This window comes from Seriola dumerili, unplaced genomic scaffold (genome assembly GCF_002260705.1).
Source record: "Seriola dumerili isolate Sdu_G_001 unplaced genomic scaffold, Sdu_1.0 BDQW01000056.1, whole genome shotgun sequence".
NCBI classification, from domain to species: domain Eukaryota; kingdom Metazoa; phylum Chordata; class Actinopteri; order Carangiformes; family Carangidae; genus Seriola; species Seriola dumerili.
In genome coordinates, this window is record NW_019174311.1 from 5,411,661 (window position 1) to 5,428,062 (window position 16,402).

Below are 16,402 nucleotides of genomic sequence, written 5' to 3' on the forward strand. Positions count from 1 at the left end.
CTGCTGGCCATCCTAGACTAGAACAAGAATTATAATGGGGTCAGAGACTGAAAAATAGCTTGCGATATTCAGTTACTGATTTCTTATTCTGTGTCCAAAGGTGCTGAACTTGTTCCTTGCCTTGCTGCTGAGCTCATTCAGCGCTGACAACTTGGCTGCAACAGATGACGACGGTGAGCCCAACAACCTTCAGATTTCAGTCATGCGCATCAAGATAGGGATCGCATGGATAAAAGCGAAGATGCGGATACTGATGGCCAGTCTGCTGAGGAAACCACCGATGGAGGACGAGCAGAAGCCTTTGGACGACATGTACGACAAGAAGCTGAACTGCATTGCTAATCACACCGGGGTTGACATCAACCGTGACCTGGACTACGCCAAGAATGGTAACGGCACCACCAGCGGTATAGGCAGCAGCGTGGGGAAGTACATGATCGATGAGGACCACATGTCTTTTATCCACAACCCGAATCTGACCGTCTGCGTGCCCATAGCTGTGGGAGAGTCTGACTTTGAGAACCTCAACACAGAGGACTTCAGCAGCGAGTCGGATAATGAGAACAGCAAAGAGGTCAGTGAGAGGAGTGTATATTTTTGATGCACCTTAAGTTTTCAGGCAGGAAATGACAATTAAACTGACTCTAATCTGCATCATTTCTTTTAGTTTTAGAATGCCAACATGTAAATATCATAGGTGACACTCCAAGAGGCCACGTGACACTTGTTCAGCTACATGCGATCTCTCATGACAGTAAAACCATGGGGGTGGCACTAATATAACTCCATTATTCAATAGAGTCATCTTGAGTGGCTGGAGCAGACAGGCGATGTGGATGAAATGGATACCTGCTGATGCCTGTCTTTTGAGAAAATGCATTTAGAAAACTTTCAGAGCTGATGGTCTGCAATTTGATATTCCATTTCAGGATGATATGTGTGATTGGATTGTTATATTGCCCATTTCAATACAGAGAAAAACCTCAGTGATTTAGAGACTGAGCCAATGCAAATTGGAAATAACATGAGATTTCCTGCCAAGTCCTAGAAGGCTTCATGAGCGATCGATTCTTAGCTGTGAAATGAAAACTGAAATGTTTCTGTATCACTGAAGCTTTGCCCCTGTGTTTCTATATGTGTGTGTGTGTGTGTGTGTATGCGTGCATCTGCATCTCTGCAGCTGGATGACACCAGTTCGTCAGAAGGCAGCACCATCGACATCAAGCCAGATGTGGAGGAGGTGGTGGTGGTGGAGACAGTAGAGGAATACATGGAACCAGAGCCATGCTGGACAGATGGTGAGACCACTGCTCCCGTCGCACCCATTACCTCCACTCAACAACACAGAGACTCCCCCCGGGCTGAGTGGATATGATAGGGTGGCAGGGTGAAGGACGGTACTGGACTGTTAATCAGTCAGTCAGTTAGTGATGCTTACTAATACACTGATACATAAGTACATATAACTTCACAGATTATTTACATTTAAAGCCAGTGTTTTTTTTTAAATAAAAAAGCAGAAATTGTGAATATCAGTAATTTAATACTTGTTTTCCCATTCAGCTAATGTCAGACATTTTGTATGTATCTGTATGCAGCTTGAAGGTGCAGTATGAGCAATGATGTCAGCTTAGATCCAGGTTGTCGACAGGATCTTCTCAAATGTGGGGAAATTCACAGTTTGAATTTCTCCAGAGCTCTGGGTAGTTGGTCAACGTGAATATATATGTATATATATATATATGTGCATTTTGGAAAATGTCAAATCTGACTTCAAACTGCAAGCAAAGGTGTGAAAAACACATCCACTCAAACCCAGGACTGGCATCTGCCATTGATATCAGGAACTTAATTTGTCATCTCTCTTCTTGTGTGTGCGCAGCTTGTGTGGCCAAGTATAAGTGCTGCGACCTTGACATCACTATGGGCTGGGGGAAGAGCTGGTGGTTCCTGAGAAAAACCTGCTACCTGATTGTGGAGCACAACTGGTTTGAGACCCTCATCATCTTCATGATCCTCCTCAGTAGTGGTGCCCTGGTAAGGAGGCCTGTGTCAGCATTAGCGTCCTTTGCATACACAGAAACAGATGAAACACACGTTTCACTGACCTGAGAAAAATCCAGGGTGGATAAAGATTGAATCAAGACGACTCACTAAAAATAAAGAGACAGAAACCAGTGTGTGTTTAATGGCAGTGAGGAGGTAAAGCAAGTCAGTCAGTGATGCATGCAGTCGGTTTGGGTGCTCAGTCTCGGAGCTGCTTGGTTGGGGGAGGAAACAGGGGCGTTAGTGATTAATGGACTGTACCATTTATCAAACATGGGATCTATTTCTGGGGATGGAGTGAAGCCTTGTTCTCAAGCATGTCGAATGCAAGTAAAATAAGAGCAAAGACTGCTGCAAATCTACATTAGCTGTGGAGTTATTAGAAATATTTCAGTCAGAGCAGATTCTTTTTAGTTGGTGTTGTTGTAAATCATCGTTAGTGATCAGCTGTGAGTGAGCTGTTTTGCTGTATACAATTTCATTAGCAGAGTCATAAATCATCAGGTGTAATATTTCCTTTGCTGTGGCTGACATATGGTTCCTGTTTCTCCACAGGCCTTTGAGGATGTGTACATCGAGCAGAGGAAGACCGTTCGGATCATTTTGGAGTATGCCGACAGGGTTTTCACCTACATCTTCATCCTGGAGATGTTGCTGAAATGGGTCGCCTATGGTTTCGTCAAGTACTTCACCAATGCCTGGTGTTGGCTGGACTTCTTCATTGTGGATGTAAGTCCAGCTCTTGTTTCCTCTATCGTGTGTGGTAAACTAGAACAGAAGAATAGTTACTTGGTCCTCAACCACACCCTGGTCCAACAGCAACAAACTGGTACAAAGATATACACAGTCTAGTAACCAGCAGTGTTAATGCTAATTTCTACATGATATGTTATACTTATACCACAGGGATACAAGATCTGATGTTTCTAAAACTCTATTGTTGTCTGTAGGGTGTGGTTAGGTTTGAAAGGTCAGGTTATAAACTGAATATCTGCCTCATGGTATGTAATAGGTGAGAGGGCATGTTGTGTACAATCAAGAATCCTCTTTATTTTGTTTCCTCATGCTGTAAGGACAGTGTTTTACAAGACTGTACCGTCGTCTGTCCATATCAAGTACAGACATGCCTGTGTCGCCTTTTACAACTCCATCAAGCAACAATTCCGATTTTTACTTGGTTGATCACTCTGAGATGCTTGAATATGTACCACAATTATTTACTTGTGAATCAAAACACAGTTATTGCTGTGCCACAAGCACAAAGCACAAAAGTCTGTTTTCTCTACCTTCTGCCAGGGAGAAGTGATTCAGAACTGAATACACAGTTCTTTAGGCACTGATCAGCCAATCAATAACCGACCTTATTGATAACAGCCATATTCAAGTCACACTCAGAGCAATGGGACATTTTAAAGATGTGTCTTTACCTGTGTCTCGGACCTGTAAAATGTTTGATATGTGCCTCTGTCCTCTCTCTGTGTTCTTCTCTGCTCCTTGTGCCAGTCAAGTCTGAAAGACCAGAACAGGGATAATTCTTCACTCTATTCTTTTTGCAGTTACACATACTGTGTTACCACCAGTGAATCCGCTGTTAAGACGTTAACTCAGACTGCGTTAACTGTGGTTGCTGAGATATCCATGAGGGATTTCAATGACAGATGCTAGTGTGGGGGAAAAGGAAGGGTGTAATGACTTTGAATATTACATAAATTCTGGATGAAGGGGTAATATGTTCTGAGTGGCAGAATTGGATAGAATAAGAATTTCCCTGACTTCTGACTTTCTCCTTGAACTAACCACCTCTCTGCAGTGTCCAACACCTCAGCCAATACCTGTGAATGGACTCCTATCAATGGCCAGAGGTTGCCATGTTGATTCATTATAAGCTCCTGTAACCCAGACCCCCCCCCCCCGCAGCAAACACACTCTTTACATACCACAGATAATCTACACTTTTAAATCTTAATGCATTTAACAGTTTGTACGGCTTAAAATGACACATAAGTACTGTCAGCGCCTCCCTGAAGGAACAGCACACAGCTACTTTTAATTCCAGCAGCACACATAGAGCTTGTGGCGATTTTAAACATACCACACTGTACTGATTCTGGTTATTGCCATTGTATACTCCCTCCCTGTAGGTGTGATCTCAAGCCCGACACTTGGGACAGTGCAGGGCACCACATTTCCCAAGTTGGGAAAATGTTACAAAGAATGACATCCTCCCTCCTCCTCCCCTCTTTCCCCGTCCTCCTCCCATTCCCTCTTGAAAGTGTAACCTCAGGAATGTGGTGACATTGTGCTGAGATGTAATGATGGTGGGTGACAGGCGGCCGGCGGTAAGTTTGGTCTTCACTAGCGCTCCCCCTCTTAAAAAAAAAAAAGAAAAGAAAAGGAAAAAAAAGACCTTTGCTTGATGAGTCTGGGTTGTGTTGTGTGGCCTGAATGTTCCTCTGCCGTCCTGTGTTGTGGGGTAAAACCATTGCCATGGACTCAGAAAGGGGGGGGCACCATCATTAGACCAGCCTGTATTTCTCTCTGAGTGTGGATGCGCCTGACTCTTTGTGTGAGTGTGTTGCTCCTCATTTCCCTTGTGTTGCTGTATCTTTCTGTTATCCATTAGATTTGTGTCCTCCTGATTTTCATTATATGAATGTTTTGGTATTGTATTATGCATTTGGCTAAAATGTCAGGGGCAAGAAATGTAATGTCAGAGAGTTAAGTCTTATGGTAAATCAGCTTGCAGCAGCATTGCTGGAGAACTCAACCAGATATTTGCAAAGTAAAGACAAACATCTTTAATATTTTTCTTACATTTTAGAGATAAGAACCCATATGTATCTTAAATTAGCTGTTGAATTTGTGACAGCATAGTTAGGGAAGGTCATTCTTGATTAATAGTGATACTGAGTCTTGTGAGCGTGAGGCTGATAGGTGTCATACTCCATTCATCTTTCTTTTTCACTCAGATTATTATCATTGTTTTGTTGTGTTTTTCCCTTTGTTTTTAGTTTGTTTTATTTCTGTGAGGTTCTGGTTTGTGCTGTCGTCATCATGGGATCACAGCCCCAGATGTCATTGGCCTTGCCTTGCAGAGCTCTGTGAGAAGGACGCTGAGGCGCTGAGGCCGCTACTGCACAGCTGGCCCAGCGGGGGGTCAGAGGCCAGGCACCCCAAAGGGGGGCTCTCCAAGGGGTCAGGCTGAAGGTGACAATTACCCCAAATACTGTAGTGTAGATAAAGGCAAAATCTTTATTTTACTGTCTACCTGCCAGAACAGCTGCTAACTTACCCAAGGGGCAAGGTTATTGATTTAAGTAGGGGCGTTGTGCCAAACAGTAAGTACATGGAGACATCTCAGCAGAATCCGAATAAAGGCCCGATGTTTGAACAGTGTCCAGCATTTATAGTAAGAAGTCTGAATCTATGCTGACACCTTTCCCGCTGTTCTCTCCATAGTTTTGATGGCTTCCACTCCTAAATGGTTGAAATGTTACCCTCTCGTAGATTATGTTGATAATGGCATCAGTCAAAATGAAGATTTTGCCTGTTACAATCCTCCCTCCGTGACTTTGGTAAGCTTTGGATGTTGTGTACTTCTTGCGGTGAGTTTGACCGGTTGGTGTCGGTGGCTGGTTGGAGGTGCTTTCACATGTGTTCACTGTTGATATTTTTCCTTATTTGTAAGGAACTGGTATTCCCCCTGTTTCAGTCCCTCCAGCATCCAGACTGAGAAAATTACAGTTAGGAAAAAAAAAACAGGATAACATTGCTGAGGATAATGTACTCCTGTGATCGCATACTAATTCCTTAACAAACACAAATTCTCTTTATTTGACTGAATTCATAAGATTTTGAGGTTTATTCTAACACAGCTGCCCACCCACATTTTGCATCTTGAATAACCTACATTCAGCCAAAGAATACTTCTTTACAAATCTTCCCTGTGCAGCAGACAGCCTGTAATGGCCGCCTTAGCACACTTGAGGTGACTTCATCAAGGCTAAGTCATGCCTCTGCTACTTACCACCCGTCAAAGAACATTAGTGCAGCTTATTGACCACACTCCACAGCCCATTTTCTCCATTGGTAATGAGGCAATACTGTATATGTGTTCAGTTTAGATCAGCTCTATGGAGCAGAGCTATAGGGGATTCGCAGTTACCAAACCATAACTCAGGCCACTTTGCCTAAATTTACATTGATTTATTACAGTGATAAGAGCTCTGTACATTTACAATGGTGCTGAGAATGGATGTGTATACAGTTTTGTGACATAATGACTGAATTTATGGATTTGGTGAGTGTTTTTAACTAACGATGAAGCATTCTTTGGCTGCAGCAGTACCTTGGTGGCTGCTGCCGGACGTGAGAGGGGCTGCACCAGTTTCTTTGAGGTTGTGTTCTGTTATTGTTAAGCGTTGTTAACTGTGTGTAACTCGACTGTACTCTGTGTATTTTTGTCCTTTCAGTGCCATCCAGTGCTAATAACTATATCTGGTCTGCCCTTAACCTCCATCCCTGTTTCTTGTGCGTGGTTCATGTGACTGTGGCTCTCCTATTTGACTCTAAATGCTGTGTGACAGTTTGATTTGATGTCTGAGAAAGCAAATGGCAAAATGACACACTTGTACATGTTTACTTGTATTCTTTCTCTTAGGTTCCGTTAGTTTGTCTGTCTTAAATTATATGGGATTTTATGCCTCAGCCCAAGAGCGACATGGAGAGACAATGTTAGAGGGGCAAGGGTAAGGCTCTCAAGTCTGTTGGGTTTTTATCAGCTTCTACAGGGTAACCTCTCTCCTTCCCTCCCTCCCCAACTCCTCTTCCTCTCCCAGTCCCTTCGCTTGTATCTTTACTAAATCATGTAGCACTCTTTTCTGCCTAATTTACCCTCTATTTGAGTCTTATGTCTCTATCTCCTCTCTTTCTCTCTCAACCACAAATTTCTTTGCAGGTACAAAGGACTTTTCACATCTTGTCAACTGCCCCAAAATAACAGACAAACAATCCCAATGGCCTACTGCTACTAAAAATACTACGCACATAAAACCTATACTAAACATTGACCTTCTCTCTCAGTGTATATACATGTATAAATGCAATATTATACATGTATATACATGAATAGATTTATGTGTGTATGTCAAGCAACTCTCCGCCTATGCCAGGGCCGTCTCTCTTCCCTAGTGAATATTCTCACTTCTAACAGTTTGGAACCTCTTTTGCTTCTCTGTTTTTGTGTAGGTGTCTATAGTCAGCCTTGTAGCTAATGCGCTGGGCTACTCCGATCTAGGCCCCATTAAATCACTCAGGACACTAAGGGCCTTGAGACCCCTCAGAGCCTTGTCACGTTTTGAAGGGATGAGGGTAAGATCCAAAGCTAAGCAGCTGATCCTTCCGCATGCCCATTCAACAGTTTAAAGCATGCTAGAACTGATCTAAAAACAAACTATGAGGACAAAAAAAAAAAAACTCCATAATATTGGGGGATTGTTTTTAAAACCAGAAAATGAAAGCCAAGAAGTCACCTTTCCATGCGCAATCCTGTACCATGCCTTTTGTTAGAGCGAAAGAACAAGTCATGATGCAGCTGGGAGACTGAGTAAAGTAACAGTGAAGTAATATTATCAGCAGAACAACATGTTTTCCAATTGAATTTCTTAAATGAACAAAAAAAAAAAATTTACATACAAAATGGATTTGTTTCGTAATTTAAAAAAAAAATGACCCAAAGAGCAACAGACCTATCTTTCACAAAGCTGCCTCATCACATAAGTAACAAACTAGAAATTCTGAGTACCTCATCTTACTTACTTTCTTGTTAATTGGTCAAAGCTAACAAAACTTACATGCCATCTCATCTAAAGCATCCAAATCAACAATTAGCTGTTCATTTGGCCTGATTCTCAACCACTGCTTTCAATTGAGAACCCCCCCCCTCCTCTCCCCTCCCCCACCCCCCCCAGCTATCACCATCCTTCAGTGCATTTGGCATCGAGAACAACCAGCAGGAACCAGGGAGCTGCAGGACACCAAAACCTCTGCCCAACCAGTCACACCAAAACTGCATGCAAGGCGGCTGCCAAGCAACCATTCAGAGGAATCGGTCTTATTTGTGAGAGTCAGTGGTTTGCAGAGCAGAAATCACTCTCTGTGACTGTACCTCTGGTTGCTTCAGCCGTCTCTTCCTAAAATCCACACATCTGATTGGGTTACTCTGTGACTGGTGGTAGCGATAGGTTGCACCTGGTTGTTGTCACCTGTAGTCCCTCCTGTCTTTTTCTCTTCCTTCCTCTCTTATCTCTCGTGATCTCATTCTCTTAAACCTCTCACTGCTCTTGGACTGGTTGCCTTGTCTTCTAGTTTGAGCTTCTTCTCTTCACCTCAGACTCTCCCTTCCTCCTCCTTCTCCTCCTCAGCCCCACATGTACAGCACTGTGCAGCACCCCACCCCACCCCCTCCTCCTTCCTCCTCTTCCTCTTCCTCTGCACCCCTTTATCCCTCCACTACTCACTCCATCTCGACCCGGTTTCGGCTGGGCCGGACCACTGGTGGGTCACCATACTCTCTCCTGCTTGTCCAGGATCTTTCTGCATCAGGGACTGAGACAGAAACCACACACTCACTGTGTTGTGGCTTTGGGAGGAAAGTATTTGTTAAGCTTCTGCCAGTCTCTGCACCCCTGGTCAAACCATCTGACCGACTGATCTGCTACCAGGCCATCCTGGTGGCAGATTATTACTTTAAACTTTATTGAACATTGTACGAGTTAAATACTTAGAATCACTTTTAATACTTTCCTTTGGCAATGCACGCAGAAGCTTAGCAAATACGCTAGGCTGCCATTTCACACAAGGCATTACTGCTGTCATGTCATGGCACCACATACTGTAGCACATACAGCAGGCCCTGACTTCCTGTTGCCTTCCACTCCCACAGGAAGTGAAACTGGGAGGCAACAACGGGCCCAGTTTAACTCTGACTTTGAGTTCTGGGTCTGGGTGGGTGGTGGCCCGTAGGTTGACTAGCATTACAGCGTACAGGACAACACTCTCAACCCTAGACAAACAATGTGTCACCCCTCTTTAGTATGTCCCAAAAATGACAGACGAGCAGGAGAAGAAGGCCTGTGTAATCATTTAGTGGGTGGATTGGTTGTAACCAAATTGAATCTTAAAACTGGACTCACAGTGAAATCTCATTCATACTAGATATCCAGTGACTAAAATGTGATGCCGTTGCGTATGAGCAGACATCAATGCTTTTAGGTCCTGGATAGGCTTTATGGATGTCGTCATGCATGTTTCAATGAAATTTTCATAGGATACACTGTTAATTTTGGGATGGGAACTAGAACTGTCAGTAACATGATGTCATTTTTGGGGTTGGAAATCACGGCACATTTGCTTTAGTAGAGTGTAAATATATAAAGCACCGATGAATGACCTCATTCACTGGGTGTATGTGGTAAAAGAGGTGAGGGTGGCCCAGTAATGCAAAGGGAAACAAACAGAGGAATTTGATCCTGCTGTATCAGTTTTTGAGTACAATGTCTATGCTCATCAATTGAGTTACCATTTTGTTTAAACTGAAAACAGAAAATTTGAGGTCAAAGCGATAAATAAATGAATAGGGAAGAACATGAATAGAGAGATGACACCGTATGAAAGAGATTCTGGAGAGTTAGAATGATGAGAACTTGTCCATCCTCGCTGGTTGAGTCTTGTGGCACGATGCACCGCAGAGGCCAAAATATCTCAACAGCGCCGATCGAGCAGTGCAGCTTCAATTGGACACATTGCACTGCTTAACATGCAATGATTATGGGCTGTTCTGACTTTGTACTTTGCTCTCTCTTTCTCTTAATGCTGCTTTGTAATCTCGGTCCTACTTTTTTGAGTAATGCATTGTACAGGAATGTCTGGCCATCTTTACCCCAGTTTCAGTAAATCCCCTTTTTCCTGACGAACCTACTGAAGTTTAAGTTACACCACTGAGATTTTAAAATGACAATCATTTGTAATTTTAACTTTACAACCTACTAAAGATATTAGTCATCATGGGGCCTTTGGATAAAACTTCTGAACCCCCATCACTTCAGTGGCTTGTCCTCACTATGAGCAAAATATATCACAGATGTTATAAATCTTATATTGTGCTGTAGATATTTGTCAGACACCCAAATAACACATGTAAATATCAGAATGGCTCGTCAGACACACAAGCAAAGCTTCAGCCATTATCTCTTTAGCCACTATCTCTCTATCCACACATGTCTCTATTTATTTATTTATTGATTCGAGCGGTTCTTGAGATTGCACAATGCCATGTAACACGCATGTAATATAACTGCCGATGCACATTATGCATTTTTGAAAGCCATTTTCCCTCTTTCTGAGAATGCTTTCCACACAGCATGGCCTAATTCCTTTTTTAAACACTGAATTTTTGAAAGTGGTTCAATTTTACTCAGATCGAGCAAAGAGTCATTCTCTCAGCGGGTGCAATGGCAACACTGTGCGGGACAGACTCAAATTATATTTGAAAAATATCCCAAAGTAATTTTCTTTTAGCACTTAACGTTTGATGCCATATTTTAACGGTGTGCCCTCGGTACATCACCACATTATGATTGCACGTTCAACACCAGTCAGGCTGTGATGGTCGTGTACACGCTGAGAGAATCCTGCTCTAGAGCTCCTCCCTGTCTGTCTATAATGAGGAGGGAATATGGCTCCACAAAACGAGTCTGCCAAAGACATGCATGCTCAGCTGTCTGCCTGAGAGCTGCTGGTCGGCCTGCCTTACACTGGTAGTGAGCGGTTCACTATGTGCTGAGCTTATTACTGGCTATGATAAATCTATGGGAAACCAGATTGGATTTGTTAGAAAGGACTAGGTTTTGGGGTGGTGGTGGGAATTAATATATACATATATATATTTTTTTATTGCTAGCTTATTGCTTGTGTTTTATTGTTTGACTTGGGATAGTTATGGATCAGTAAGATTTAGAATATTGACTGTCTAAGGTTGGGGTGGTAAGAGTGGACACTTCATAGTGGTATGGCAAACACTTGTGATTAACTCGTAAGCTTTATAAAGTAAACATGCAGAAACAGACGCACATCTATTTTGCCCAAAAACTATGAACTGCATTTCTTATAACACAGTCAAATTCCCCTATTATTATTTCATGTGAAATAATAACAGGAGTGTTTAACAGTTTTGTGAGTCTCTCTGGAGAGATAAAGCTGTAGAAAACAACCACTGGGAAGTGGTGTGTGTGCGTGTGTGTGCGTGTGTGTGCGTGGGTGTGGGTGTGGGTGTGTGTGTTTTTATAAGCTCTATATAAACAATGAATTACAACACACTAAAAATGTAGTTGTAATTGTAGATGTGAGATGACATTGTAATTGTTGCTAATTAAAGTATTTGTCAATAAATATAACTTGAAAACATATTTACTATATCACATTCGATATCTGTTTATGTGCACAGGAGTAGTTATAGTTTTGACAAATACACTAATAAACTTAGATCTGCTTAAAACTACATACATACATATAATGTGTAAAGGGAAAACATGTTATCATTTATTAATGAGTAACTATAAGGCTTCTTTTACCACTTATTAATGGTAGTAACTCAAGATTAATGACTAGTACGCATTAACTTGATCTTGCCAAATAGTGAGCCTGCATCAATATATGAAAACTGTGTTATAACTGGTTTACAATTGTTTATTTATTATTTATAAAGGGTTAACAACCAAATTAATAACCTAATTATAAACCATTTATAAATCCTTTATAAGAGTAGTCTTATTGTAAAGTGGTACCAAAAAATGTAATTGTACATTTTACATCATAAACGTTATTCTTTTAGAATTTTTATTTGGGTATTTGCCTTGGTATACGCGGTTGTTTGCATGTTTGTGTGTGCGTGTGCGCGTGTGCTTGAGTATCCCATAAGCATTTCTATCCGCATGCTTCAACAGATCAAAGAGCATCTCAGAGTCACATCAGTGCTGCTCTAATTAGAATGGGACTGATACAGCGCTCCCTCCCATTAATTCCCAACACTTCAGTATGCACATCACAGCGGTGTGCGGTGCTTATTTTCGGCAACATGAAATCATAATAGAATTGAACTGCTGCTCTTAACGCCGTCTTTGAATAGCGTTTCTAAGTACGAAGTGTGACGCCATAACAGTATGTAGTGTCTTGTCGGAGGGGTTGAATGAGAAGAGTTTGTTTCCTGGTTCTCACACTGTCATATCCTGTCTTCCCTGGTCTGGTCTAGGTGGTAGTCAACGCCTTGGTGGGTGCCATCCCTTCCATTATGAATGTGTTGCTGGTTTGCCTCATCTTTTGGCTGATTTTCAGTATAATGGGGGTCAACCTGTTTGCGGGCAAGTACTACTACTGTTTCAATCAGACATCAGAGGAATACTTTCCTGTTGACGTGGTCAACAACAAGACCCAGTGTGAGGCCCTCATTAAGCAAAACTTTACCGAGGTCAGGTGGAAGAACGTCAAGATCAACTTTGACAATGTGGGCGCCGGCTACCTCGCCCTGCTGCAAGTGGTGAGAGTGTTGCTCCTCCTCTCCTCTATAACTGCATTCCTTGTTTCACACTGACTTGGTTTCTTTTCTCATTTTCCTATGCACTTTTCAGTTTTTTCTGTTTCGTTGTTGCTTCAGATTCCATTTACTTTCACAGTACTCAGAGGCTGTCTATGTCCGTATTCACTGTGTATATCTGTATGTTTCTCCATGCCCTTTACTTCATCCAGTTATTTCTTTCCATGCACAAGCTCTCCCACAGGACATGCATCAGTTTCGGTTTGAGTTTGAGTATTCTTTGATTTCAATTTAGAATTTTCTTGGCATTATTTGCGTCTGGTTCCTCCAAATGTATTTAGTTGTGTCTCTCTTTTGAAAGGCCACGTTCAAAGGCTGGATGGACATTATGTATGCGGCTGTGGATTCCAGAGAGGTATATTCGTTGCTTCTTCAATAAATATTTTCATGCTCATTCAGAGTATCTCACTATATGCCAGTTTGGAATTAAAAGAATAGTTCAACATTTTGGGAAATATGCTCATTGACTTCCTTGCTGAGCATTAAGTGAGTAGTAGGAGGTCTGAAGCTACCATCAGCACCCAGCTAACTTAGTTTAGCATTAAGACTGGACTGTCTCTTTGCCAGGACCAGTTGCCAGGCAACCAGTGGAGTCTATGAAGTTATTAGCCCCAGACAAGAAATATTTCAGCACAATTACCTGTAAAACAGCAAATTGTCATCTTTACACTTTGGTTTTTGTATGGATTAAATAAATGGGGGGGTTATTAGTGAACTTTAGAGGTGCTGATGAGCAGATTTTGTTACCTTTTGTACAGAAAGAGGATAGCTGTTTCCTCCTTTTTCCATCTTCATGCTAAGCTAAGTAAGCCAGCTGCTGGCGATAGCTTCATATTGGTCGTACAGGTATGAGAATGGTATTGGAGAATGGCCATTAAAAAAGTTTATTTCCCAAAATGTCAAACAATTTCTTTAAAATGTGATAATAAAATACAACACTACCTTCAACATTGTGACTCCCTCCAAGGTGGAAGACCAGCCCGACTATGAAGTCAACATCTACATGTACATCTACTTTGTCGTTTTCATCATATTCGGCTCCTTCTTCACCCTCAATCTCTTCATTGGTGTGATCATTGACAACTTCAACCAGCAAAAGAAAAAGATAAGACCGGTTTTGTCCCTTAATCCCATATTTTGCCTCAAGGGTTTCCATTTTAAAGTTGCTAGAATATGATTATAACCAAATCTTTGTTTATTCCTTTACTTTGGAGGTCAAGATATCTTCATGACAGAGGAACAGAAGAAGTACTATAATGCCATGAAAAAACTTGGGTCCAAAAAGCCACAAAAACCTATTCCTCGACCGCAGGTGTGTTTTTTGAAATGTTTTTTCTTGGGGTTACTACTTTTGACCAAGTGTTCAGATTGTTCAACATATGATGCTGTTGGTTGGAACCTCAGTAAATCTCAGCTTCATTTCATTTCTCCTCATAGAACAAGATCCAGGGAATGGTGTTTGACTTTGTAACACAGCAAGTTTTCGACATCTCCATTATGATTCTCATCTGCCTCAACATGGTCACCATGATGGTGGAAACAGATGATCAGTCAAATGAAACGGAGCATGTCCTCTACTGGGTCAACTTCATATTCATCGTAGTCTTCACCACGGAGTTCCTGCTGAAGCTCTTTGCCCTTCGCCACTATTACTTCACCAATGGTTGGAATATCTTTGACGTGGTGGTGGTCATCCTGTCTATTGTTGGTGAGTGAGAGAGGTAGTAGACAGGAAGCAGTGAGGAGGTCACTTGAATATGTCACCTGTAGAAGTCTGTTGTATCCCGATTGTATTCTCTTCATTTCTCTCCCCTTTCCCTCTCCCTCAGGTATGTTCTTGGCTGACCTCATTGAGAAGTACTTTGTGTCGCCAACTCTGTTCAGGGTGATCAGGCTGGCTCGTATTGGTCGTATCCTCCGTCTGATCAAAGGAGCTAAGGGCATCCGGACATTACTCTTTGCTCTGATGATGTCACTGCCAGCCCTGTTCAACATCGGCCTACTGCTCTTCCTGGTCATGTTCATCTTCTCCATCTTTGGCATGTCTAACTTTGGTTATGTAAAACACGGAGCAGGCATTGACGACCTGTACAACTTTGAGACCTTTGGCAACAGTATGATCATTCTGTTTATGATCACCACGTCGGCCGGATGGGATGGCTTGCTGCTACCGATCCTCAACTACCCACCAGACTGCGACCCCAACTTGGAGAACCCTGGTACATCTGTGAAGGGCGACTGTGGTAATCCCTCAGTGGGAATCTTCTTTTTTGTCATGTATATCATCATTTCTTTCCTGATTGTGGTCAACATGTACATTGCCATCATCTTGGAGAACTTCAGTGTGGCCACAGAGGAAAGTGCTGATCCACTCAGTGAGGACGACTTTGAGACCTTCTACGAGATCTGGGAGAAGTTTGACCCTACTGCCTCTCAGTTCATTACTTTTGCCAAGCTGTCTGACTTTGCTGATGCATTGGAGCACCCACTTCGTGTGCCAAAGCCCAACACTATAGAACTAATTGCCATGGACATGCCCATGGTGAGCGGCGATCGCATTCACTGCCTGGACATCCTGTTTGCCTTCACAAAGCGTGTGCTGGGTGACAGTGGTGAGTTGGACATGCTGAGGCAGCAGATGGAGGAGCGTTTCGTGGCAGCCAACCCCTCCAAAGTGTCGTACGAGCCCATCACCACCACCCTCCGCCGCAAACAGGAGGAGGTCTCTGCCAGAATTATCCAGAATGCCTACCGCGCCCACCTCATCAGGCGCGGCATCATCTTCAAACGCCACACTTTTACCAACAATAAGCTTGAGAATGGCGGCACCAACCAAGAGAAGAAAGAGAGCACACCATCCACAGCCTCGCTCCCCTCTTACGACAGTGTGACCAAACCTGACAAGGAGAAGCAGGATGAAAACAAGGAGGATTGGGCCAGGAAAGAGAAGGACAAAAACCAAAAAGATGAGTGGGAATCCAAGTGTTAGGGTTCAGTGACTCAAAATCCAATAAAACACAGCGAGATGAGACTCTGAGCCCAAACCCAACAAATGTAGAAAAAGTGATCATTTGCAAGTAAGAAAAAAAAAAAAAAAAACATACAAAAAAATGTTTACAGACTCAAATACTACTGAGGCAATGTGGTTTCTTATGTCGTAAAAGACAGCTGAACCAAACACAATCAGTTTACCGTGGAACTTTTGCTGCATAGTGACCAAGTTCATAGAGATGAGGAACTAACGCAAAATGAAAAACAGTGACTCACAGTGTGCTGGCCAATGACACACATTTCTTTGGGGACCAACTGCCAAGGCACAGAAATCTCTGCTAGATGATTGGAGAATTGCAAAATCCCTGCCACCACCAAGTGTGGAACCCCGCAGCAAAGCTCCGATGCTACGGGACTGGATCACACAGATCCTACTAGAACTGTGTTAGCAGTCTAAAGGAGGGTCTGTAACATTGAGTTTACCATCTTTATCAAGAAGAAAACAAACAATAATCAACCAAGCAAGTTTAGCTAGGAAGGAAACACTTGCAAGGGAGGGGGAAACCCAGAACTGCAGACAAAGATTTTTTTTGTTTGTTTGTGCTGAGTATACTTGCATCTTTACATTATTTGAGCAGCAAAAAAGATAACATTTAGCCCATGTCACTAGTCTTTTCATCTCCTCTTTCTTATACTGACACTAAAAAAGACATTTTC

The 16,402-nt window shown here is 42.4% G+C and overlaps 1 protein-coding gene across 1 annotated transcript in view; it reads left to right on the forward strand.

The window, feature by feature from the left end:
- Positions 1-15,813, forward strand: part of LOC111219003 (sodium channel protein type 8 subunit alpha-like) — a 38,355-nt gene extending 22,542 nt beyond the window's left edge. The window contains exons 16-26 of the mRNA XM_022741537.1: positions 101-574; positions 1,181-1,298; positions 1,883-2,037; positions 2,602-2,775; positions 7,294-7,416; positions 12,353-12,637; positions 12,996-13,049; positions 13,662-13,799; positions 13,902-14,006; positions 14,132-14,402; positions 14,524-15,813. Of these exons, the coding sequence (XP_022597258.1) occupies positions 101-574; positions 1,181-1,298; positions 1,883-2,037; positions 2,602-2,775; positions 7,294-7,416; positions 12,353-12,637; positions 12,996-13,049; positions 13,662-13,799; positions 13,902-14,006; positions 14,132-14,402; positions 14,524-15,683 (3,057 nt within the window). The 3' untranslated portion in view covers positions 15,684-15,813. The remainder of the gene's footprint in view (positions 1-100; positions 575-1,180; positions 1,299-1,882; positions 2,038-2,601; positions 2,776-7,293; positions 7,417-12,352; positions 12,638-12,995; positions 13,050-13,661; positions 13,800-13,901; positions 14,007-14,131; positions 14,403-14,523) is intronic.
- The last annotated feature ends 589 nt before the right edge of the window (positions 15,814-16,402 follow it).